Raw genomic sequence first — 23,982 nt, 5'->3', positions numbered from 1 at the left:
TTATCTTATAATCACCACCATTATATCATTATCACTACTATTTTTTATTTCACCACCACCATTTTTTAAAAATTCAAGTTTAAATTCTTTTGTGAACAAAAATCTCTCTGAGTTATGAGTCATAAATTGCAAAGCACCCTATATAAAAATTAATTTCGGGTTACAGGGGATAATTCAAATTATAATCATAAAAATTATTTTAAAAATAAACACGCTTTAAATCTAGTGTTTTAAAGCTAGCCATGCACTGTGTTTTCAAATGAACATATAATGTAAACCACATAATATTTTAATTTCTCTTTAAAATACTTTTAATTATGTACCATAGAAAGAACATCAGTTCATCAATAATTGGAAACCGATAGGGGTATAGACAATCTTGAAATCATTGACATATATATATATATATATATATAGTATTAATTTAATACTTTTTAAAAGGAATATCAATCTATCATTTTTTATTTATTTAAAAACCCACAGATGATTTTAATTATTATTTTTTATAAAAAAATCTCAGCAAAAAAGCGGAAAAAGAAAGGACCCTGAGGGATTTGACATTTGACAAGATGTAAGATCACAAGCAAGCAACTTGGTGGCCAGACCAGAACAAAACAAGAAAGAAAAAGGAAGGATGGATCTTCACTGCCTGGTCAATCAAATTGATTTTGCTCCTTCAATTCTCGATTTTACCCTTCCTCGAATCTTTCCTCTTTTTAACCCTACCCTACCTTTCTTCTTACTTAAATAATTCAGATTTCAAAAAAAAAAAAATTAAAAAATAACACGTGCAGAAAAAACTCTTGTAATTAATCTCTGCGGGTGTCTTTGCTTGGACGGCCACGCAATGTCTTTAAAAATCTTTATTTTTTAAAAATTGATTTTTAAAATCTTTTTTACATTATTTTTATGTACTGGAATCAAAATAAATAAAAAATATGAATTTTTATTTTATTTTAATATCTTAACAGCTAAAAATACAAACCAAACACATGTTATAGGGAAATATTATTTATGTTTTTTTAAAATATTTTTATGTAGTTGTCCCTCAAAGTATTTTACAGGGAAACAAATCAATATAAAATATTTTATGATCAATTTTTAAATTTAATTTATTTATTAGAATAAAAAAATAACTCATGAAATTTTATAAAATATTTTATAAATAATAATTTATTAATAATATCACTCATTTATATTAACCATTATTTTTATTTCATTATCATTATTTTTATTTCAAAAAACATCATTATTATAACTTTCTTTTTTGTTATCATTGTAATCTCATCAACATCAACATTATCACTATTATTATTTTTTATTATTCCAATCACTGTTATTATCTTATAATCACTATTATTATATCATTATCACTATTATTTTCTATTTCACCACCACCATTTTTTTAAAGAATTCAAGTCTAAATTCTTTTGTCAACAAAAATCTCTCTGGATTATGAGTTATAAATTGTAAAGCACCGTATATAAAAATTAATTTCAGGCTACAGTGGTTAATTTAAATTATAATTATAAAAATTATTTTAAAAATAAACGCGCTTTAAATCTAGTGTGTAAAGCACATAATATTTTAATTTCTCTTTAAAATACTTTCAATTATGTACCATAGAAAGAACATCAGTTCATCAATAATTGGAGACCGATAGGGGTATATACAATCTTGAAATCATTTATATATATAGACCTGAATATTATACTAAGAGATGACATTATTGTTTAAATTATAGTGTCCTCAACAAAGCAAGTAAATTTTACAATGTTACTCCTATTCTTTAAGGTCAAAATAACAGTGTTATAAGACCTGGCTTGGCTTGAGAGGTCAATCACGTGACCTGCTAATTTTACATCTAATCTAGGTTAGAATATTAGTGAAAAATCAGATATTTTGTTTTATTAAAGCAATATTATTTTTAAAAAATCAAAGTTTAGGCTACCCTCCTAATTAACCTGCGAATCAGCTCGGACAGTACCTTGTAAGTATGCAAAACAATATTTCCTGATGGAAACTATGCATAAGGGACTCGTCAGTTTGGATATGTTGTTGTGTATCCACAGAGGCGGACACAACTGAGATCTCAGTGAAACATCTTATCATCACAGCAAGAATCTTTTTGGGCCATGCATCGACCCAAACTTGTAATATGGTATTAATGGCATGGTCAAGTTACTGTCCTCATTTGCAGGCTCTATAAATGATATTTGTCTTCGCTTATAGTGCAAGATCATAAATGTTACATGAACAATCACATGTTGTGTGATCATTCAACTCCATGTTTGTTTGCAGAAGTTCATACAAGCAAGTATGATCCTCTCTTTAAATATTTGAAAAAAGTTATAAGTTGTAGCTTCGTTTAAATCTATTTTTTCAACTTGTAATTGCAAAAGCTGCTCAAAATAAACCCCCCCCCCCTCCCGTTTTATGTGATTCCTCAAGAAAATAAGCCGTCTCTTAATTAGCTCCATCCCCAACAAGACTTGTAACATGTCAGCTGCTGTTGCTGCCGCCGCGTCTGCGGCCGCTATATCACATAATTCTGCAAGAAGTGGCTCGTCAGGAACTCCTGAGAGCCACCAATTGCAGAAAGGAGTGCTATTACCACCATCATCACCACTACCATTGAGTCGTTACGAATCTCAGAAGCGACGAGACTGGAACACTTTCGGACAGTACCTAAGAAACCACAGGCCACCACTGGCACTGTCACGGTGCAGTGGAGCTCATGTTTTGGAGTTTTTGAGGTATCTTGATCAGTTTGGAAAGACCAAGGTGCATAACCAAGGTTGTCCATTTTTTGGCCACCCCCATCCACCATCTCCTTGCTCTTGCCCTCTCAAGCAAGCATGGGGCAGCCTTGATGCTCTCACCGGACGTCTCCGTGCTGCCTTCGAAGAGAACGGTGGACTGCCGGAGACAAACCCTTTTGGTGCACGCGCTGTGAGATTGTACTTAAGGGAAGTAAGAGATACACAGGCAAAAGCTAGAGGGATAGCTTATGAGAAGAAGAAGAGAAAGAACCCAGTACAACAGCAGCAGAAGAAGAAATCACAAACTGCAGGAAATGGCACTTACAGCCATGTTCAACAAGGCATTTGTAATGGTGGAACTGATGGATTCGTTCCAAGAAATGTCCTGTCAAATGAGGCTGCTGTGATTGATGTTGGGGATGTGTACGTGTTCAACTAAGCCAATAAAAGTTGTTCTTAATTGGTCTAGGGTTTAGAAGGATATGTAATATGTAAGGTAATATTGTAATGCAAGTTAGGGTTTATCAGATGTTTAAGTACTTTTCCTTGTTATCTGTGCTAATGGTGTGTTAGTTGTTGGTAATTAAGAGAGAAAGTCATCATTTTCTCCTATTTTGGATCCTATGGTAACCAGGAATCATCAGTTAATCAAAATGTTTGTGAGATTTTCCTAAGATATAACAGCACAGGGACTGTGAGCAATATTTCTAAGATTATTTTTTTCCCTCTATCAAGTTTTATTTTGTATTAGGTTTTGATTCTATGTGACCTATCTGTAACATTTTAATTTTCATTCAAAAGAATCCATTCTACATAGCAATGAAAAACAGCAGAAAATAATCTTCATAACAAATTGAAAAGGTGAGTGTCCATCCTAAGAATACCTGTGTGATCTCATGAACATGATGGAACTATTTGAGCACAGAACATGTAAAAGGATTTCATTGTCCCACATAAAATTCTTTAGTCTGTGGTGAACTACCTGAGAGATTGTGATTACCATATGAAAACTAAGTAATTCATACGGGTAGTTCCATATAGGGTAATGATGGGATTGGAAGATTAAATAAGATATTTAGCATTAAACAATCTTCTGTTTACAAAGAAAAACAGGCCATATACAGTTAAACCCTAAGATTCTTCTTGACCAAGTCCCCCTTTTTTGCTCCTGTTTCAGTTTCCTTTGCTTGTGAAACTCTCTTTCCTATCTCTTTTTGCAATGTTTGAAGAAAAATCCAAAGATGTGCATAGCAGCTCTTTTATGGAAAGTCTCGTGTATCCGAGACACCTTTTCATATCCACAAATCCTCTGATGGGAAGACCAAGTCTTCACGTTGACAACTTCCCTCTCTTTAGCAAAGTAGTGGTGGTAGAGGTTTCTGATTTAGATGGGCAGTTGAGCACATTATTTCCTTCAATTCATATCCCCCAACTTTAATCATTACTCTGTAGTGGTATATTTTCTGCATTATTTTATACCATCCAACTGATTTTTATCTCATGGAATTTTTTTAGAGGATTACAGATATTAGCATCTTATATGGATGACATCTGTTGCACACATTAGGCCCTACATGAGCTGGTATAATATGCAAATGTGATGTAATCTGATAAAATCATGCTGCAAATAACATAATCTTGTGTTTTACAAATTTCCATGTCAAGTCAGATGAATCTTCAAAGCTTGCTTCAATAATGTGAATTAATTCTAGCCATAGGATCTCTTCAATGAAAAGAAGAATTGCAAGGAACTCCCAACTCCCTTAGAATTTACAACAGTCCTGCCAAGAAAGACAGCTTGACTTCCATCATCGGTCATGAAACACAGAGAGATACAAAAAAGGAAATGCACTCTTTTAAGGAATATGACACTGTCCACCCTGAAACAAACAAGATAGACCTGGAAAGATCTTTTAGGTACCAACTTCACCTCAGCAGTTTTGCTTTAATGCCCAAAATTCCTATGCAGTAAGGGTTGGCTCCTGTAGATGGATATGTTTTCTTACCTGGATTGTATGTGCTCGCGGCCGCACTGTGTGGCACACCTGTGGAAAACAAACTAGAATGCTATCACAGACAGCTGGTTCATTAAAATATAAGCTCCAGATCAGAATCAAATTAAGACACAAAGGTGCAAATTATGCTGGTAAGATTTGGAGATTATGTCCATGAAAGATGGGGCCTAGTTCTTAAAATAATCAGAGAAAGAGGATCTGGTCCTCACTTTAAGCAGCAAAGCATGGTGGGATTAGAATAGCAATACTTATCTTTTATTGCAACTTTGTATGCTATATAGCAATAAAGGGAATTTTTGATCCCCGGATGTCTTTGTATCAACTACGGAGTACCACTGCTCATCAGATACGAAAAGAATTTTAGCAGACATCATGCATCTTTGTCATATACATAATGAATATATCAAGGACAAACAATTCCCAAGTTCAATACAGAATGGCAAGTAATGTCATGGAGAGAATAAAGTATACCACGAACTTTAGCCTCAATACCAGTTCAGGAAATGGTCATGTTTCTTTTAGTAAGTTTCTTATCCTCGAGAACTGCCTATGAACCAAGATGGTAATCATCAAACTGCCGAATATAAACCAGACCTGGGTGTGTGATTTGTGACACTTGCTAATTATCTTTGTTAGTCTATAGATTTTTTTCTGGCTACAGAAGAGCATGAGAATTTATCAACAAGAACATACTGGAATAGGGCATTATTGTAAGGAGTTTACTTGATTATTGAGGTATTTGTGTTGCTTATTAAAACAGAATTTTTCGCAAATACCATTCTTGAAGTCAAGGAGTAACAGACACGTTGATATTTTTAACTATTATCATCGTTCTCTCCATGTGCAGTCTTCTATATGTTGCACACGAAAGCAATGACATCAAAATCAACTCAAAAGTTCTGTGTATATAAACAGACTTCTAATATCTATGCTATTGATCATCCAAACCTCAGTTCCAGATTTAAGTAGGACGCCAAACTTAGCATAGCGTTCACCGCTCTGGATAAATCTTTGGTAACCTAGACTCATCCTGTTTTCGATCAAAGGAGTTATCACCAAACTGCTGATCTAGTTGATAATAAGCTCTAATATCTGTTCAAATAAAACAGTAGTGAAAGTTCACAAGCCCATGAAATTTCGATGGGGATAATCAAGGTGTTACAAGGACAAGACACTAAAATTGACATGGGGATTACTAAGTAAGCAAATGGGGATAATCAAGGTGTTACAAGGACAAGACACTAAAATTGACATGGGGATTACTAAGTAGGCAAGCGAGAGCTAGACAGAAAAAGAAAGAGTGAGCAGAGAGCAACTCGCTGAACAAGAATATGGCAATGATCAGCAGGGAGCCGCCAATAAGGTTTCCTCAACAAGAGAATGTTTCGTCATAAATTAAAACTGGTAGCATGGGAAAATCATAAACCGAACCAACCTGTCCCGTCCAACTACATTCCAACAGAAAACTGGTAGCACATGGTGTCAAACAGCAATGCACATACATGAGCATAATAGATATGGATACATAATACACCAACCTTAGTGTTGAGTGCGAGAATTGTTCAATACATGTCATCTATATCTTGTTTCATAGCAGCCATTGCTAGATATAAGGGGAATGTGTCCCAAGAAGAAGCCCATCCTGAATAAGCCAACTGCCAAGTAGCCAAAGTTTGAGGGTCGGTAAATACATTAATGAAAAGATGCACCAAAGCAAATGTTGATGCGTACATAAAATAAATAAAAATTAAAAATTGTAAGAATAGGAGCGTTTTAGAAGCAACTTGACTTCTAGAGAGCAAGGAAGTTCATTACGTGAGGCAACACAAATGTAGTGTATTGATGAGGCTTCATCATTTGAACAGTGAAAACAATCACATTTTCAAATTATAAGGCCGCCTAGGGTAATACCTACTTAGAGTGTAAACAAGGGGAAAAAAACCTAGAGCAATCTGTGCAAGTTCTCTCTTTATTCGATTCTTGGTAAACATGTCATGTTGCATGTAGTAATTTTAAGCTAAAAAGAACATTTTTTTGACACAGGACTACAAAGACAAAAATTAAATAAAAATAACCAGTTTCATTATTTGACACATACAGACATTAATAATAAACCACAAACAATTTCCTAACCTCGTTTGGATCAAAATCAGATGACACAGAGAGGATGCTCGAGCCACAAATATGTTTCATGATCGCATCTGTTTCATCACTCCATTTCCTGCATTTATCTTAAAATTTCTTGTGCCATGTCCATTTCTCAAGATTCAATCATTTCCAAAACAAGCTACAGCTTGAGGAACATAACCAACTTTTCTTAGCTCTAGGAGGAGACTCTTCAGCAAAGAATAGATCTGAGGAGATTCCGGGTGACTTCCATCTGCAGCAAAAAACATACAAGTGGTGTTGTTGACCTCAATCCAACTGCATCCAGGAACTTTCTGGACTCCTCTTTCTTTCATCAAATGTTGTATCTTATGCACACTCCTCCATTTTCCAGCATCAGCGAGCACATGAGTAAGCAATAAATAGTAACCAGAATTTTTTGGTTCCAAGTCAAGTAGATATCTTGAAGCCACTTCAGCAAGTTCAACATTGCCATGGACTCGACAGGCTCCCAGCAACGTGCCCCAAACACTGGCAGCAGGTGGAAATGGCATGCTTTTTATGACTTCAAACGCTTCATCCAAATGGCCTGCCCGGCCAAACAAATCTGCCATGCAAGCATAATGCTCCATTTGAGCTGGGATACCATATTCCTCAGTCATGCAGCGGAAGTAGTGAACTCCATCCTCGACCTGTCCAGCATGGCCGCAAGAAGATAATATAGTGAGAAATGTGATATGATCTGGCTGAATTCCTTCTTCCAACATATTATGAAACAGTGCAAGAGAGTCCGCAAGGTAACCATGGTACCCATAAGCAGCAATGATGCTATTCCATGCAACTTCATTCTTCTCTTGCATCAAGTTGAACACCAGGCGAGCAATATTTAGTTTCCCACATTTGGCATACATGTTTATCAGAGCACTCATATCAAAAAGATCAGGCTCAAATGCACCTTTAATCATGAAACCATGAATCTCTTTCCCATAATGAAGCGCTGGAATGTTTGCACAAGCAGAGAGAGCAGCTGAAACAGTCACGCAGTCATACTTCACTCCTTCCATCCCCATTTGACGAAAAAGATATATGGCCTCCTCTGGTTTTCCATCCTGGGAAAAACTTGTGATTATTGAGTTCCAACAAATAGCATCCTTTATGGAAATTCTTCCAAAAATTAGGTGTGCAAGATCCAATCTTCCACATTTTGCATACATGTTCATAATTGCGCTTCCCACAGGACATTTCTCATCTAACTCATTCTTGATTATGTAACCATGCAATTCTCTCCCCAATTTTATAGCAGCCAAACCAGCACATGCTGGCAAAATACTTGAAAATGTTAAAGCATTTGGAATCATTTTCTTTTGAAGTAACCACCTAAAGATTTCTAAAGCATCCTTATTCATACCATTAAACACATAGCCTGAAATCATAGCCGTATAAATAACAATATCAAATTTTGTGCTTAGATTAAACATCTTGCATGCCACCACGGCAGCCCCGCATTTAAAGTACAAGTCAATAAGAGCACTGTTCAAGTACACATCCAAAATCACACCATGCCTCACTATATAACCATGAATTTCCTTAATTTGCCTGAGACTCGATGACTCAGCAAGTGATGGGAGGAAACTAGTAAAAGTGATAGAGTCTGGTTTAATACCGGCAGATATCATCTCATTAAACAACATCGAAGCATCATCCATAAACCCATTTTGTACATACCCACCAATCATCCTATTCCAAACCACCAAATCAATCTGAGGCATCATATCAAATAATTTACGTGCATCGCCCAATTGCCCGCCTTTTGAATACACAGTCACTAGTGTATTCCCCACCAAAGGATCAAAATCTAACCCGCTACGAACAACAAGCCCATGAAGCTGTCTACCATACTCAACCACTGCCTCAGAGCAAGAGATAGAAAGAACACAAGCAAACGTCACGGAATCAGGCTTAGCTTCAGAGCTCATCATATCCTTAAACAACTTAATAGCACTATCAGATTCCCTACACTGTACATAACCGTTAATCATCACATTCCACAAAACACAATCTTTATCAATCATTTTATCAAAAAAGAGCCTAGCATCCTCTAAACAGCCATTATTGGCATACAACTTGATCAAAGAACTAGCAACAAACATATCCAAATCAAAACCCATCTCCAAGATCATATCTTGAATCACCTTCCCTAATCTCACATTATTCAAACCACTGCAACACTTAATCACAGGAGGGAAAGTATACTTATCAGGAAACACACCACAACCCAACATTTTGAAATAAAACAATAATGCAAAATCAAAACAACCCATTTTGACTAACCCTCTAATCATCCAATTCCAAGGCATGGCATAATAAAACTCAAGCTGATAAAAAAGCTTCTTAGCATGCACGAAACTATTACATAGCACATACAAACCCAACATTTTCCCACCCAACAAGCCATTGTTGGTGATGTTTATTCCACTAACAACGAATTGGGCATGTAGTTGTTTTGCCTGTTCAAGTTTTGTACTTGGTTTTTGCAAGAATGATTCAAGTTGGGTGGCTAAAGAGTGTTCGGTGTTTAAAGAGATTGGATCTTTAAAGCCTTTTTTGAAGTTCGTGTGTAAAGACTTCGACTTTAGCCAACGATTTGTGAAATGCCTGTGTATTGAAGGTAGTTTTGTGTAGGACATCCTCAGTGTTTCGGTTTCTTGGCCTTCCGGTGCGAGGTTAATGAGTTATTTATGCAGGGTTTAAACGGTCATGATGGAGAGGTATTTTTGGGTTTAGAGAGAATAAGGGTATATATGGAAAAACAAAATTCTTTTTTTTTTTGGTTTAAGATCGTTACTTTTAAAACACCAATTATTTATGATTGTATCGAAAACAAAATAATTATAGAGTGAGCAAGGAAATTTATTGAGTTCAAATTTAAAAATAAATATTATAAAAATTTATTTTTCTAAACACACCAAACTAATGTAAGAGATGGTTTTCGCTCATATATATATATATATATATATATATATATATATATAAAGAAGAATTAGACTGATTTATTTATTTTTACCTTTTGAGTTCAACTTTTAAAATCTACATTCAAAAAATTATTTGTCAACTGATGTAGGAAATATGCATTTAGATCATATTAAAAAAATATTTAGTTTTGATTTATGTAAAAAATTCTAAGAAGAGAGAACAATTTAAAGAGAAGGAAATTCTATTTTTTTAGTGCTATGCCCTTTGACACCCTTTGTATTTATTGTTAGCAAAATCACATAAATAAAAATTTCCAGACTTAAATTAAACAATTACTTTTAAGAAATCTTAAAATTTCTTTAAAAAAAATTAAAAGAATTGCTCACTAAACGAATTTTATTTGAATAATACATGAATATCATCATATATATTTAAAAAATATATAAAAATGAAAGAAAAGTCAAAACATTTCAGTGTTTTTCTTTTTAGTAAATAGAACTACTAAATGATTTAATTAAGATTCATACAAACTAAAATTTAATCTGCTTAAAATAAGATAATTAATAGCGGTTAATTTTCAAATATTTAAGGTTGTTAGCTATGTAATTAAATATTAGTTAATTACTATGCATAAAATAAAAATAATTAAAGTTCGTTAATTTAAAAAAATTAAAGCTATTTTTGTTCTTTAAATAAAATAAACAATTTTCCTTTTAAAAGAAATTACTACGCTTTTTAAACTAAAAACTCAAACACCTTATAATTGTTTTTATGAAAATCACCTTCCATTCTTAAAGATTAAGCAACTAACACCTTTCTAGTACTTTAAAGCAAAGCAATATAAGTTTTTTTTTAAAAAAAAAAAACAAATAAAAGTAAGCTTTTTAAAAAAAAAAAAACAAATAAAAATAGAAGGGGAAACAGGTTGCAAGGAAATGCTTCCTCCAAGGCTATCCTCCCCTGAACCGGAAGGAAGTGGTTGCTCATCAACAGGGCAAATAAGAACAGCTCAGAACTCAGAAGTAATACGTTCAGAAATGGCAGCTCCAAGTGTACGTGGGGCAAGATAATTCATCGAGCGCACGTGCCGTGAATGCGAGGGCGATGCAGGTTGACAGAGAGAATATAACAGCCATCTGAACTAGTGTTGCTATACAAGAAATGTAATCAAAATCTTCGACTACAACAAAGAATCTCTCTTCCAAATGATGCAGGAAAATAAACTGTCATTTTCAAGGAAAGTCGTCCGGTCTATACCAGTCAGTTGCCATCAGCTACCAACTCTTGCACTCTGACAGGCCAGTTACAGGCGGCTCTTCAACAATTGGAAGTCGATCTTGAAAGATGCGATTAACAAATGATAACAGAGCTAAAAGGAGTCTTCCATGAGGGAAGTAAATATGGTCAGCGAAGAAAATTCATGGCTTCCATAGTTTCATTGTGGAATCTTCGCTGTAGGTGGCAAGAAGATTCCTATGAGGATGATGGGTCACGCCTATTACATCCTTCTCGTGAACCTGGCAGTATCAAAGGTCAAAACATGCACTTGCAAAGTTAGAATGACCTACGCACGAAATGGCACATATAAGGAGAAAGCCAAAACGACCAACTATGCAATTTCTTTAGCTGGTTTTAAAGACAGCTTCTGTATTACAACATTCATGCACAAACATGAAACAACATGCTCAGAGAAGGTTCTCCCTGACACTAAGATAAACGACAAACACCAGTCCATACAGTGTGGGAATGGAGGCTAGGGGTTAAAATTTGTTGGCCCCGAAAAACAATGATGGCATAAATGAATTAGCAGAAATAAATTTCATAGCAGCTTAACATCATGTAAATTCGTTATGTTTCACATATCACCCTAAAAGCCCTCCCTGGTAGTTGAAACAAGCACCACGTCCTGCCCAGATTCTTCCTTTTCTTCCCTCATTTTGTTTGTCTCCCTTCTGGGTTTATACCACAACACTCGATTGAGAATAAGTTTATTTTTACAAAATGTACATTGGTTGCCGGTTATAAATGATGGGGAAAAGGACAAAATAGAGAGCAACCCAAAACCCTAGATCCTGCCACCCTAGTAAAAACTCACCTTCATTAGATGCTCTAGTTTGCCAGATTGGTAGCTGAAGCAGTAAATATTCCTGCATGCAATTTTGAGGACCATTATTAACAAAATTAAACCATCTCAAACGCCCATCTCTCCAACTTATTCTCAGTAATAAATTGACATTTTCATTTCATCTCTCTCTTCATTTCTAAGATAACTCTTATTTTATGAGAAAAATAAATACAGAACAAGGTTGTAAATTTTACATAAGAACCAGACGGACAAAGGAATACCTGTCTTCACCAACACAGTAGATCCATTCCCCTTTTGGTGATATACAGGCTGCAGCAAAATCTCCACCTTCTCTTTTACCGGAAGAAAAGCTCTTCACAACCTGCATCGCAATCACGCAAAGCAATATGTCATTGATAATGAATTATCTAAACTCCTCTACTTATGTACTCTGAAAAAGTTTCAGTGAACAAAAACAAAGTGCCTGAACCAGTAAAACATAGAATCGTAATCTATCTATAGAATGATTATCAGTTTATATTTGCTTTTGTGGTGGTGTCTAAGGCTAGTGAAATATGCTAGAAGATGCTACAAAATGTCATGTTTTGCTGCCAAAAAGTTGCAGTACACTATAAAATTTGGTCCCAACCCCAAAACACAAACATAATATTAGCATCAGCTCGAGTTAAGAGAAACTACCTGTCCTTGAAGTGTCATAATGCATATCGATGATGTCTTGTTACATACAACAATGTGATCAGTGTTTTTGGGGAAAAGATGAACAGAGTTCACAGAAGCATCACCTCCCTAACAATCCACACAAGCAGCGATAATCAGCCACGTGTTATAGAAGGCAAAAGGCAAGACATATAGCAAGAAGCAAGATGAATTAAACGTATTCTATCCCAGGTAAGCCACACAAGACAATGCAGCTAACTCAATCTCATGATCATGCACATTGCATTGAGAAAAGGTACCCTCAATGGCGGTGGTGGCCTGAATGTATGTATACAGTCTGTACTCTTCATATCCCAAACCTATTAGGAAAAAAATTGGAATCTGTTATGCAAGCTGGAGAAAAGAAGTGTAACCTCATGAAAACACTGCACTTTAATGTGTGACTTACCTTGACCGTGCAATCACTGGAGGCAGTAATAACACGAGTCCCATCACTAGTGAAGATGGCATCATTCACATAGGATGCGTGTCCACGGAATTCTTTTAACAACTTCCCAGATTTTAGGCCATGAATTCTACAACAATGTAAAATATAGTTATTTAAAAGAAAATAACGGAAAATGATTGTTGTATGGATATGGAAATGGATAAAGTTAGAAACTAAATGACCACATGGGTTACATAGAAAGAAAAAAAGATAATAGTCTTAAGAGGTGTCATCTCCAAACCACGAGCTGCATTATAGTCATTAAGAGGGTCAATATAGAAAAAATTAATTTACTATGCACACAAAAAAATGTCCATTGCTGTAAACGAACCTCGCTGTGTTGTCAAAGGATGCACTCAGCAGCTGGCTTCCATCACGAGAGAAAGCAAGACTTGTGACTCCCTGAGAATGTGCACGTTCAAGACGACGCAAGCATTGACCAGTCCTTATACGCCAGACCTGAGAAAAGGTACATTTTAGACTAAGTTTCTTAAAAAGACGGCAATGTCAAATTCCAAATTTAAATCATTTTTTTTCCATATGTCCTCACCAAAATGCAAATTTCACCACAGCTGAAACAACACAAGCTTAATTGTAAAGGAGAGCTAAAACATCAATGTTATCATTATGTATATAAAAATAAAATGTTTTCCTACAATCATGAAGCATTCTCTTAGTCCTAAAATCTGCATGTCAATAAACTCAAATACATGCAACCTTAATAAAAACTAAAGTTTCAGGTTCTAAGAACTTTTTGCATTTCATCTTGTCATGAATTTTTTAGCTCCCTGATTCTCTTGAGAAAAACTTCCCACTTCCCCTCTCAATAGAGTTACCAAATTGTCTCAAGAACTCGTACTTCACAAGATCTATTAAACTCATGCCTCTATTCTCTCAGAAGGGAGCTTTTATGGATAATATAAGATCCACAGCCATCAAGAGAACTAGAGAAGATAAAATTAGATATCATGTAGGATATATGAAAGAGAGAGAATTCAGAGCTACAACATAGATGCAAGCATGTAAGGGTATGACTTACTTTGATCTTCCCATCTTTCGCTCCAGATGCAAGCATCTCAGAATCTCGGCTAAAATCAACACAGAGGACAGGATCATCGTGCATCATAAAAGTTTCCTGGAAAGATTTTACATTTTTACCAGAAAATATACAACTAGTAAAGAACAACTCCACTGAAAATTATTTAATCCTAAATCAATTTGAAACAATCAAAGGGTACATGGAAATAATCCCATCCAATTATCTACTTTTCATTCTTTCGCTACTCATGTTTTGGCACATGCTTGAGTTAATTGACTGCTTGTAAAACTTTACAAAATACAGGACACCAATGAAGACCTAATTTGGGATTCTTTAATAATACAGAGCATGTCATCACCGAAGCAGCATCAGTTTAGTGTGGTGAATGGAAGAGTGTTCAGTTTTGGATGATATATGATGCAGGGATCAACCTTAGATGTTTATTTTTCGAGATTTTATTCCATAATAATGGACAGATGAAATAATGGTATAGGAATTGATCAGGTGAGGTTTGGGATGCATGAAAACTTATCAATAGAAGAGAGTACACTATCTCCTTCCTGGTATTGATAACATTAAAGGCAAGCAAACACAAAGAGTTATAAAAAGAAAACTCACATCAGCCTGGTACTGAAGATCCTTTTTGAGCTTTCCACTTACATAATCCCACACCTAGCGGTGATCAACAAATAAAATATCACTAAATATCCATTCACTAATCTTTCATCATCTGGAAGCAGTTTCCTAAAGGATACCTCAATGAACCCATCAATAGAACATGAAACAAGGAATTGCCCATCTGGAGAGAATTTAGCACATTCAGCATGACTTTTGGTTCCAAACTGCAGAAGAACACAGCAGGGTGTAATATGAGGAGCTAACAATTTAAGGACGCAATATATATATACATATATATATATGACTGTACAAAATACAAAGTAATACATGCAAACCAAATAAAAATAACTATCGCTTTTAGTCAAAAAAATCTGCGTAATAAATTTGGATAATGCACCTACCTTTATGGTATGTGTAAGAGTTGTTGGGTACATATCATCAATATCTTGTTTCATGGCTGCTGTTCCTCGGAATAGATCAAACTGAGTTCCCGGAGGAAGCAACCCTGGATGAGGAAAACAAAAAAGCTTCCATTATCTTTGCAGTGAAAGTAAATGACAAGAAAGTGTATCACATTTCCCATTGCCCACTCCCATGAGCAGAGGCAGTATCCAGATTTTGAATACATTAAGTTCGTAAAAAAAGAAAAAGCTCCAAAAAAAAGCATGCATGCTGAAAAAAAAGGAAAAATTTAATAAGAAGAGCATATTTTAGAGGCAACATGAATTCCCTTACCATCCAAGTGAAACAAAACAATATGAACGAAGCTTCCTCTATCATGTATAAAGTTTCATTGAAGCAGAACATACCTTGGTGTTGCTGCCACTTGAGAGCCTGACCAATTAGAGCCATTAATCTTGAAGGTGGAACCACACTAACTTCTGCAGCAAGGGCTGAATACGGAACAAGAAAAATCACTCGTAAAACCAGCAAGGAACAGGAAACAAAAGCATAACGAGAGCAAGCAATCCAACAACTACTCTGAAAAGTTAGAGAAAACAAAAAAATTCAACCCTTTCTCTAGCTGTCTTGATTCACAGTGTTCAAAACAAAATCTGTTAATCATTCCTCTAGTTGCCTCAATTTACCAAGTAAATCCTTCACATTTCAACAGTATTCATTCCCTGCATTCTATTCTACATTTGACTCTAATTTAAACTTCCAGAATCTTCACAAATGTACACAGCAACCACTAGGCACACAAACAGAGGGAAAATCAAGAAAAGAAAAACCTTGAGCAATCTGTGCACGTCGTTTCTCCTTGGTTGATTCTTGATAAGCCTGTCATATTTCACACAATTCCCAGGTCTCAGGCCCAAAAAACTCAGATATACACTTATTAGAAACAAAAGTCTAAATCTTCACTACTCCCATTGTAAGCTACACCTTCCCTTCAAATCCCATTATTACTGTACTAACAAAAGTCTAAATCTTCCCTTCAAATCCCATTATTACTGTACTAACACCGACTACACTTTCGAAACCAAAGTGCATTAAAAAATCCAAAATCTAACTAAAATCAACAAAACTCATTACAAAACAAACCATAAAACACAAGCATTAAGAAGAGCAAACAATGCACAACACCGATAACACTTTGGAAACCAAAGAACATTAAAAATCCAAAATTTAACCAAAATGAAGAAAATCCATCACAAAACAAACCATAAAACACACAGAAAAGCAGAAAAAAAATTCCTTTTTTCCTCACCCACCTCATTAGGATCAAAATAAGTTCTAACAAGCAAATGCTCGAGCCTCAAATATCTCTCCGGCTGTTCCTGCTTCATGACACCCATAGCTTGAGTCTGTCTTAAAATAGCACGAGCAGTATCCAATTCTCGTAACTCAATCATTTCTAACACTATCTGTTCGTACAAATCTTCTAGCTTATTCCTCGGCAACTTAAGTTGCGCCACTTGAGGCAAGATCGTGTCCCATCTTCCTCCGTTTATGTCTGCCACGAATGTTTCAATGCTGTCTACTGTGTTTAAGGAGACTTGACATTCGTTTTGTAGGGTTTGGAATGTTTGGTGCAGAGAGTGTTCTTTGCAGAACTGCAGCACAATTTTTATTACACTGAAAAAGAAAAACAATTATAAAAAAGTGTCAGGGGAAGGAAATTCAAGTGCTGTGTCGTGTTTTTTTAAGGAGAGGAAGCAGAACTTACTCGCGAGCTTCTATTTCGAGTGCCATGTTTGGTGTGTTGAGGAGGGAGAGAGGAGGTGTTAGGGTTTTTGATTTTGTTGGAGATGAAGAGGACGAAAGAGTGTGAATTTTTAAATTTCTGGTTTTGAGTTCGGTTTTGTGTATATACTTCTCCCAATTCTCAATTTAGTCCTGATGTTAAAACTTCTATCAATTGAGTTTCTAACCTTTCATTAAAAGTTACTTTAGACACGGATTAACAAAGATGATCGCTCATGCTTGTAACTAAGCAAACCTAAATAATTTATGAAAACAAGTTAAAAATAAAACAAATATTAAAATTCAAAAAATAATTATGAAAATCTTTTTACCTAATAATATATGATATTTATGGATACTAGGCTACAGAAGCTTACTTAGTAGAGAGAGAAAAGAGATAATATTTAATTTTAAAAAAAATTGAATCATTAATTAGTATATCATGCATGCTTACACTGAGAGTATACTATTAGTGATAAGGATGACAAGCTAGAAAAGTTAGTGCATAATCAAGCTTAAAGTAGCCATTAGTGAAAAAGATTGTCAAACCAAGCCTAAAGATAACCTCTAATGAAAAGGTTAGCCTAAAATAGTTTGGAAGAAGTTTTTATTTATAAGAGATAATTGCTATTGCATGTTAGTAACAGGGTTCAGTTGAGTTTATTTAAGGATAATGAGGGTTTGGTTAATGATAGAAGGGTTTAGATTTGGCTGAAGAGGAGAGATTCGATTGGGCTGTCTTTTTTCCTTTTTTTTCCTTTTTCCTCATGCTTAGCCTCAATTGAGCTAATAAGGTTTCGTTAGGCTAGCTTTCAACTCCCATCTTGTTTTTTTCTTTTTTTATCTTTTTATTCTTTTCTCTATCTCCCTCTTTTCTCCATTCTCTTATCTTGATTGGGTCATCAACCTCTGGGGTCGAATGAGTTCTTCTATAACAATGTTTTTCTCTAATATATCTTTATAATATAAATTTAACTAACTTGATCCTTGAATATACACTAAAACTAATTACGTAAAGTAGCTAATCACGTGATGCAGGGGCTAAGAGGAAGAATGTGTTTGGCAGTGTGGTAGCGGTTGCTTTTCAAATAATTTTTTATGCCGAAATGCATGCTGATAATATTTTTTTATTTTTTAAAAATCACTTTTAACATCAGCACATCAAAACGATTCAAAACGTACAAATTATATTAAATTTTAATAAAAATAAAAAATAAAAAATTTTGAATTTTTTAGGAACGCAGGTTCAATCACATTCCTAAACACTGCCTTCAGCTAAAAGGAAATAAAGGCTCGAGCCCAGGCCCTGCAAAAACATTTAAAAATTTTGTATTACATAGTAGTTAAATACATGGAAAAAAAATAATATTTTTTTTAATTAAAATAAATGAGCTGGTCCTTACTTTACTAGATGTAAGAAATAATAGACGTTTGCTCTCTCTCTCTACTTTAATTTTCTTTACTTGATGTTAAGCTCGCTTAGCTAGCTATATGTGGAAAGAAACAAAAAAAATTCTCAATTGAATTATCTTCTTTTTTAGTCAAACAAAAAGAGTAAAAAATAGAATCGAGAATAAAAGGAGAAAAAGGCAAAGGCTAAAGTATAGCTAGCAAAATTAATTCATCTTTTATCAAAAGAAGGTAATTGGTAACCCAAACTTAAAATCTATTTTTTTCTTATTTTGGGATGTTTGTTGAGAATTTAATGAGTGTTTTTTCCTAATTGTGCTATTTTTGCTCCTTTTCCCTTTAAATTTGCTAGTTTTGCCAAAAAAAAATGAATTCTATTTGTAGATGAATGTTATTTTCCTAATTAATTGGATATTTTACATATAATAAATAATGTTATTAGAATTATTGTTTTGTTTTGCTAAACCTTGTAACAAAAATCTCAATATATTTTAAATTATATAAATTTGGTGATTACCACAAAGAATTTGATTCAAAAGTTAAGAGATGATAGTTAAAAAAAAATTTTAGAAGAAGTGATATCATTTAATAAGATTTAAAACATTGAAGTTTCTGATATTAATGTTTGTTTTTCTAGCATGAGATGATCTCACTATCAAAAGAATCAAGTGATATTTAAGCATCGCTAACAAGTTAATATATTTACAGCTATCATTAATAATTACAAGAGCTAGATAATAGATTTAATGTTCAGGCAACCAAGCTTCTTATGTTGAACACAATTTTGAATCTTAAAAATACCTATAAATTATTTAGCATTGAAGATATATGCTTGCTTATTAATAATTTATATCCTAAAGATTTTTTTGGGCAAGAAAAAATTCATTTGAGATTTTCGCTATAATATTACAAGCTTGATGTACCTGATAATCCAAAGTTAAAGAATATGTTATTGATTGCTAATTTTAGGCCAAGGATTGGTTGAAACTAAAAAAAAATAAAAATTAACAATTTATCCACTCATTAATATGTTAATTCAATTTATTTTGATTCTTCTTAATCCAACAACAACTATTAAACATGCTTTTCAATAATGAAGATTGTTAAGACAAGACTTTGCAATTGGATGGAGGATAATTTTCTTGTAATTATTTGATTGTTTACATAGGAAAAAAATTGCTGAAAGATTCACAATTAATAAGATAATTGATGATTTATGTTTCATTAAAGCATGACGAGCATAATTAAAATAAAAATATAAAAATCTTTCTTTATTATTTTTTACTTCATTTTAAAATTTATTAACATAAATCATACTTCATTTTAGTTAATATTTCTTATATACTTTATATGTTTATATTTAATAAGTATAAAGACAAACAAAATTAAAATGGTGGATGAATTATAAAAATGAAATTTTTTTCATAGTTTTAGTTTAACTCATATTATTTTAAACATCTTTCCCACTACAAAAATCATTATATACTTATAGCAAGTTCTTCAAATTATACTCCATACTAAAAGTCATCAACTTTTTACTATATGAATCCACAATAAAAGGCAAATGTTTTTTAGTTATAGTTTTATTTTATTTTATTATTGCTTTGTTTTTTTATTTATTTTCAATTAATGTTTTTGTTTTTTTAATTTAGTTCTTTAATATTAATTTTTTTATATTTAGTTATTACATTCTCATGATAAGGATCTCGAGTTTGACGAGTTATCTTGGTTTAACGAATTAACCCAATCGACTAAGATTTTTTTTTTTAATTAGTTTTTTCTTTTATTTTCATCCTTTAATATTGATTTGATTAAGAATTAAACTTAATAATTTATTTTATTTACTTTTCATTAGATTATCTTGATACCATGATATGATTTTATTATACCCCTCCTTATAAAGTATTATTCATCAGAATAATGCTTTGTTTTATTTTTTTTCTTTGTTTTTTTCTTTTCAATTAATCTTTCTTTTTGTTTAATATTAATTTTTTTCTATTTAGTTATCACACTCTCATGACACGAATTCGAGGTTTGATGGGTTAACATGGTTTGGCGGATCAATCCGGTTGACTCAGATTTTTTTTCTTTCAATTTTATTATTTAATATTAATTTGATTGATAATTAAATTTCATGATTTGTTTTGTTTACTTTTCATTAGATTATTTTGATCTTATAACATGAAAATAATGCTTAACAGATTAACCCGAGTTAACTTGAATTGTTTATTATATCTTTTATTTAATTAATTTTTTTTAATTATATCATTTAACATTGAATCGGTTAAGAAATGAGTTTTATAATCTATTTTAAATTGCTTTTTATGATAATATATTGGTCTTAAGATCAATGTCACAGGTGTTGGCATTTTAACCTTTGTTAAATCAATTTTTTTTAAGAGGTTATATTGGTCTCATTATTATTTAAAATTAGGTTGATTGAGAATTGAACTTCATAATCTATTTTTAACCTAGTTGAGTACATTTTTTTACTCTTATTTAAATTAACCCCTCTTGATTTTATCAATTAATATTGTGTTTAATTAAAATTAATTTTTATAATTAATTTTTGTTTGTTTTTCATTAAGTTATTATGGTCTCATAGCTCGATAATAGTATTTAATGGTTAACTTAGGTTAACTTGATTTATTTTTTATGTTATTTTTTAATTAAGATTTTTACAATTTTTATTGTTCAACATTAGATCCGAAAGGGATGATTGAGAATCAAATTTTATAATTTATTTTGACATACTCTCTATAAAATTATCTCGGCGACCAAAGTTATATTTTGTTTTACCCTCCTAATAAAAAATTCTAGTGACGTCCCTGGCGTGATGTGCACGTAAGAAACATGACTCAAACTTACATTATATTCAATTAAATCAGTCATGTCAATTATCCTGATATCATGAGAGGATTTTCTTATACCCCTCCTTATAAAGTATTATTCATCAGAATAATGTTTTGTTTTATTTTTTTTCTTTGCTTTTTCCTTTTCAATTAATATTTCTTTTTGTTTAATATTAATTTTTTTCTATTTAGTTATCACACTCTTAAGATACGAATTCGAGGTTTGATAGGTTAACATGGTTTGGCGGATCAATCCAGTTGACTCAGATTTTTTTTCTTTTAATTTTATTATTTAATATGAATTTGACTGATAATTAAATTTCATGATTTGTTTTGTTTACTTTTCATTAGATTATTCTGATCTTATAACATGAAAATAATGCTTAACAGATTAATCCGAGTTAACTCGAATTATTTATTGTATCTTTTATTTAATTAATTTTTTTAATTATATCATTTAACATTGAATCGGTTAAGAAATGAGTTTTATAATATATTTTAAATTGGTTTTTATGATAATATATTGGTCTTAAGATCAATGTCACAGGTTTTGGCATTTTAACCTTTGTTAAATCAATTTTTTTAAGAGGTTATATTGGTCTCATTATCATTTAAAATTAGGTCGATTGAGAATTGAACTTCATAATCTATTTTTAACCTAGTTGAGTACATTTTTTTACTCTTATTTAAATTAACCCCTCTTGATTTTATCAATTAATATTGTGTTTAATTAAAATTAAGTTTTATAATTTATTTTTGTTTGTTTTTCATTAAGTTATTATGGTCTCAAAGCTCGATAATAGTGCTTAATGGTTAGCTCAGGTTAACTTGACTTATTTTTTATGTTATTTTTTCATTAAAATTTTTACAATTTTTATCGTTCAATATTAGATCCGAAAGAAATGATTGAGAATCAAATTTTATAATTTATTTTGACATTCTCTCTATAGAGTTATTTTGGTCTCTAGACCTAATTCACGAATTTAACAAGATACCTCGAGTTAAACCATATTATTTTTTTTTTATTTTTTTCTATAAAGTTATCTCAGCCTAATGACTCAGGTTGTTTTTATATTATTTTTTATATTAATGTTTTTTAATTTTATCCTTTAATATTGGGTTGATTGAGAATTAGACTCAATAATTCAATTTGATTTATTTTCTATTGAGTTATCATAATCTCATAACCCGGGTCATGAATGTTATCCGTTAACTAAGGTTATCCAAAGTCAATCCAATATGTTTTTATTTTAATATCAAGAAAATATATTATCTTAAAATTTTATTTAGTCAAAATTTATTTTCACAAATTATATGAGTTGTTTTTAGACCAGTAAAGTCAACCTAGTTACATTGGATAAACTCTTATATAATTTATTTTTTTATTAAGATAAAAACATTATTAATATATAAATATTTTTTTTATATTTAAGAAAAATTTAACTTGATCTGTGAAAATTAATCATCTAATAAAACTAAATCTAAATGATGCAATATTTTTTTTTTATAAGTTATACATAAATTACAAAAAAATTATATCTTGCTAAATTTTGTTTTACCCCCTAATAAAAAATTCTATTGACGTCCGTGGCGTGATGTGCACGTAAGAAACAAGACTCAAACTTACATTATATTCAATTAAAAATTCATCTTCTTTTTTTACCTCTTTTTTTTTTTTGGCCCTAACCGTGCGTTTTACTAAAAAATAATTTTGTAAAATCTTTATTATTCTTCCTGAAAAATCAAATACATTCACAATCTTTTTCAATACTTGTAATTTTTTTTTTAAAAAATAGGCCATCTTTTCGTCAATTAAACCCTAATCAACTCACCAAAATCCATATTCATAGCAACTTAGTGGCTTGTTGCTTCACAAATATGTGTAATTAGCCCCTAATTAATCATAGACATTAATGACCCAATGGGAACCAGTGATTGCATGACCCCACACGGTTTCTAACCCGAAGTCACCTATAATTCTCTCAACACGTGTGCGGCCAAGATTCCCTCCTCCTCCAAAACGCGTTAAATCCTAACCTGCGCGCCTTCTATTCTCGTCGCACGTGTCAATAGCCATTTCATCGTGCCTCCACGTCGTCTTCCACTCAAAGCCGGCTGAGATTTCCTATCATATACTCCCACGTGTCAGTCATTCATCCACTTCATCTGCCCTTAAATTACCGGCTGGTTACCGGGTCTTCCCTTAACTCCACGGCACCTTCTCTCTCGAGATAACCGTAACTTGCACGATGTTTAATCATCCAAAAAAAGTTTACTTGACAAGTTTGCCCCTCATGTAATGGTGGTTATAGGGCGTATTTTACCCCTAAACTATTGGATTTGTGGCAAAATAAGACCTGGACAATCGACTCGATTGTATCCTCAAACTATTATGTTTTGACCAATCAAGTCCTTCTTGCAGAATCGTTAAGACTAACGGTCATCACTTGACATCGTATATTCAGGTTTTGCAAGAATATGTATTGACGTTCGAAATTTGACGATTAGTTTCAACTATTCAATTTTAAAAAATAATTTAATTGTTTAAAAAATAATAGTTTAAGGATACAATTGATCAAATTGATAGTTTAGTCCTTATTTTGCCAAAATCCCAATAATATATGAATGGAGAAAATAAGTGCCCTTTAACCCTCGTATTATCATATGACCGCATCTTCTAGTCCTCTACCTTTAAAAGAGAGGTCAACCCATGTGGATAATTGGGTAATTTGACAATCTCAATAATGAAATAGATAAAAAACTATAAAGTGTATAATAATATTCAAAAGT

General features: G+C 32.6%; 3 protein-coding genes across 15 annotated transcripts; 1 reads left to right on the top strand and 2 right to left on the bottom strand.

The window, feature by feature from the left end:
* The first annotated feature begins 2,419 nt into the window (after positions 1 to 2,419).
* On the top strand, positions 2,420 to 3,496 carry LOC105136772 (protein LIGHT-DEPENDENT SHORT HYPOCOTYLS 4-like). Its single transcript, XM_011042241.1, has one exon. The coding sequence runs from the start codon at positions 2,500 to 2,502 to the stop codon at positions 3,199 to 3,201; it is 702 nt and encodes a 233-aa protein (XP_011040543.1). The 5' UTR covers positions 2,420 to 2,499; the 3' UTR covers positions 3,202 to 3,496.
* An 851-nt stretch (positions 3,497 to 4,347) lies between these two features.
* LOC105136770 (Pentatricopeptide repeat (PPR) superfamily protein) lies at positions 4,348 to 9,584 on the bottom strand. 13 transcript variants are annotated; one of them, XM_011042238.1, is made up of 5 exons: positions 6,911 to 9,584; positions 6,316 to 6,432; positions 5,726 to 6,243; positions 4,769 to 4,807; positions 4,348 to 4,543 (listed from the first exon to the last, which is right to left on the bottom strand). In XM_011042238.1, exon 1 carries the CDS (start codon positions 9,568 to 9,570, stop codon positions 7,045 to 7,047), a length of 2,526 nt encoding a protein of 841 aa, XP_011040540.1. In that variant the 5' UTR covers positions 9,571 to 9,584; the 3' UTR covers positions 4,348 to 4,543; positions 4,769 to 4,807; positions 5,726 to 6,243; positions 6,316 to 6,432; positions 6,911 to 7,044. The 13 variants fall into 13 exon arrangements, with proteins under 13 accessions (XP_011040540.1, XP_011040541.1, XP_011040535.1 ...); XM_011042239.1 differs by having other exon boundaries at positions 6,098 to 6,243; XM_011042233.1 differs by having other exon boundaries at positions 4,693 to 6,243.
* A 1,389-nt stretch (positions 9,585 to 10,973) lies between these two features.
* Positions 10,974 to 17,030, bottom strand: SMU1 (transducin family protein / WD-40 repeat family protein). Its single transcript, XM_011042226.1, has 15 exons — positions 16,914 to 17,030; positions 16,459 to 16,822; positions 15,976 to 16,024; positions 15,553 to 15,636; positions 15,145 to 15,248; positions 14,881 to 14,967; positions 14,744 to 14,797; positions 14,126 to 14,221; positions 13,418 to 13,545; positions 13,048 to 13,174; positions 12,899 to 12,958; positions 12,621 to 12,728; positions 12,203 to 12,303; positions 11,952 to 12,003; positions 10,974 to 11,373 (listed from the first exon to the last, which is right to left on the bottom strand). Exons 1-15 carry the CDS (start codon positions 16,937 to 16,939, stop codon positions 11,275 to 11,277), a joined length of 1,539 nt encoding a protein of 512 aa, XP_011040528.1. The 5' UTR covers positions 16,940 to 17,030; the 3' UTR covers positions 10,974 to 11,274.
* Between the last annotated feature and the right edge of the window lie 6,952 nt (positions 17,031 to 23,982).

This window comes from Populus euphratica, unplaced genomic scaffold (genome assembly GCF_000495115.2).
Source record: "Populus euphratica unplaced genomic scaffold, PopEup_1.0 scaffold62.1, whole genome shotgun sequence".
NCBI lineage: Eukaryota > Viridiplantae > Streptophyta > Magnoliopsida > Malpighiales > Salicaceae > Populus > Populus euphratica.
Note: the sequence above shows the minus strand (reverse complement) of the source record. Positions and strands in the feature narration are given on the sequence as shown.

What these genes read in the sequence shown, in the direction of transcription:
- SMU1 (XM_011042226.1), bottom strand. Translation starts at nt 16,939, where the DNA reads ATGGCACTCGAAATAGAAGCTCGCGA. An exon ending in CTCTTACACATACCATAAAG is followed by an intron (nt 14,968 to 15,144) that starts GTAGGTGCATTA and finishes GTTCTTCTGCAG; the next exon opens with TTTGGAACCAAAAGTCATGC. An exon ending in TACTGTGTTGGTGAAGACAG is followed by an intron (nt 12,004 to 12,202) that starts GTATTCCTTTGT and finishes AATTGCATGCAG; the next exon opens with GAATATTTACTGCTTCAGCT.
- LOC105136772 (XM_011042241.1), top strand. Translation starts at nt 2,500, where the DNA reads ATGTCAGCTGCTGTTGCTGCCGCCGCGTCTGCGGCCGCTATATCACAT.
- LOC105136770 (XM_011042227.1), bottom strand. Translation starts at nt 9,570, where the DNA reads ATGTCCTACACAAAACTACCTTCAATACACAGGCATTTCACAAATCGT.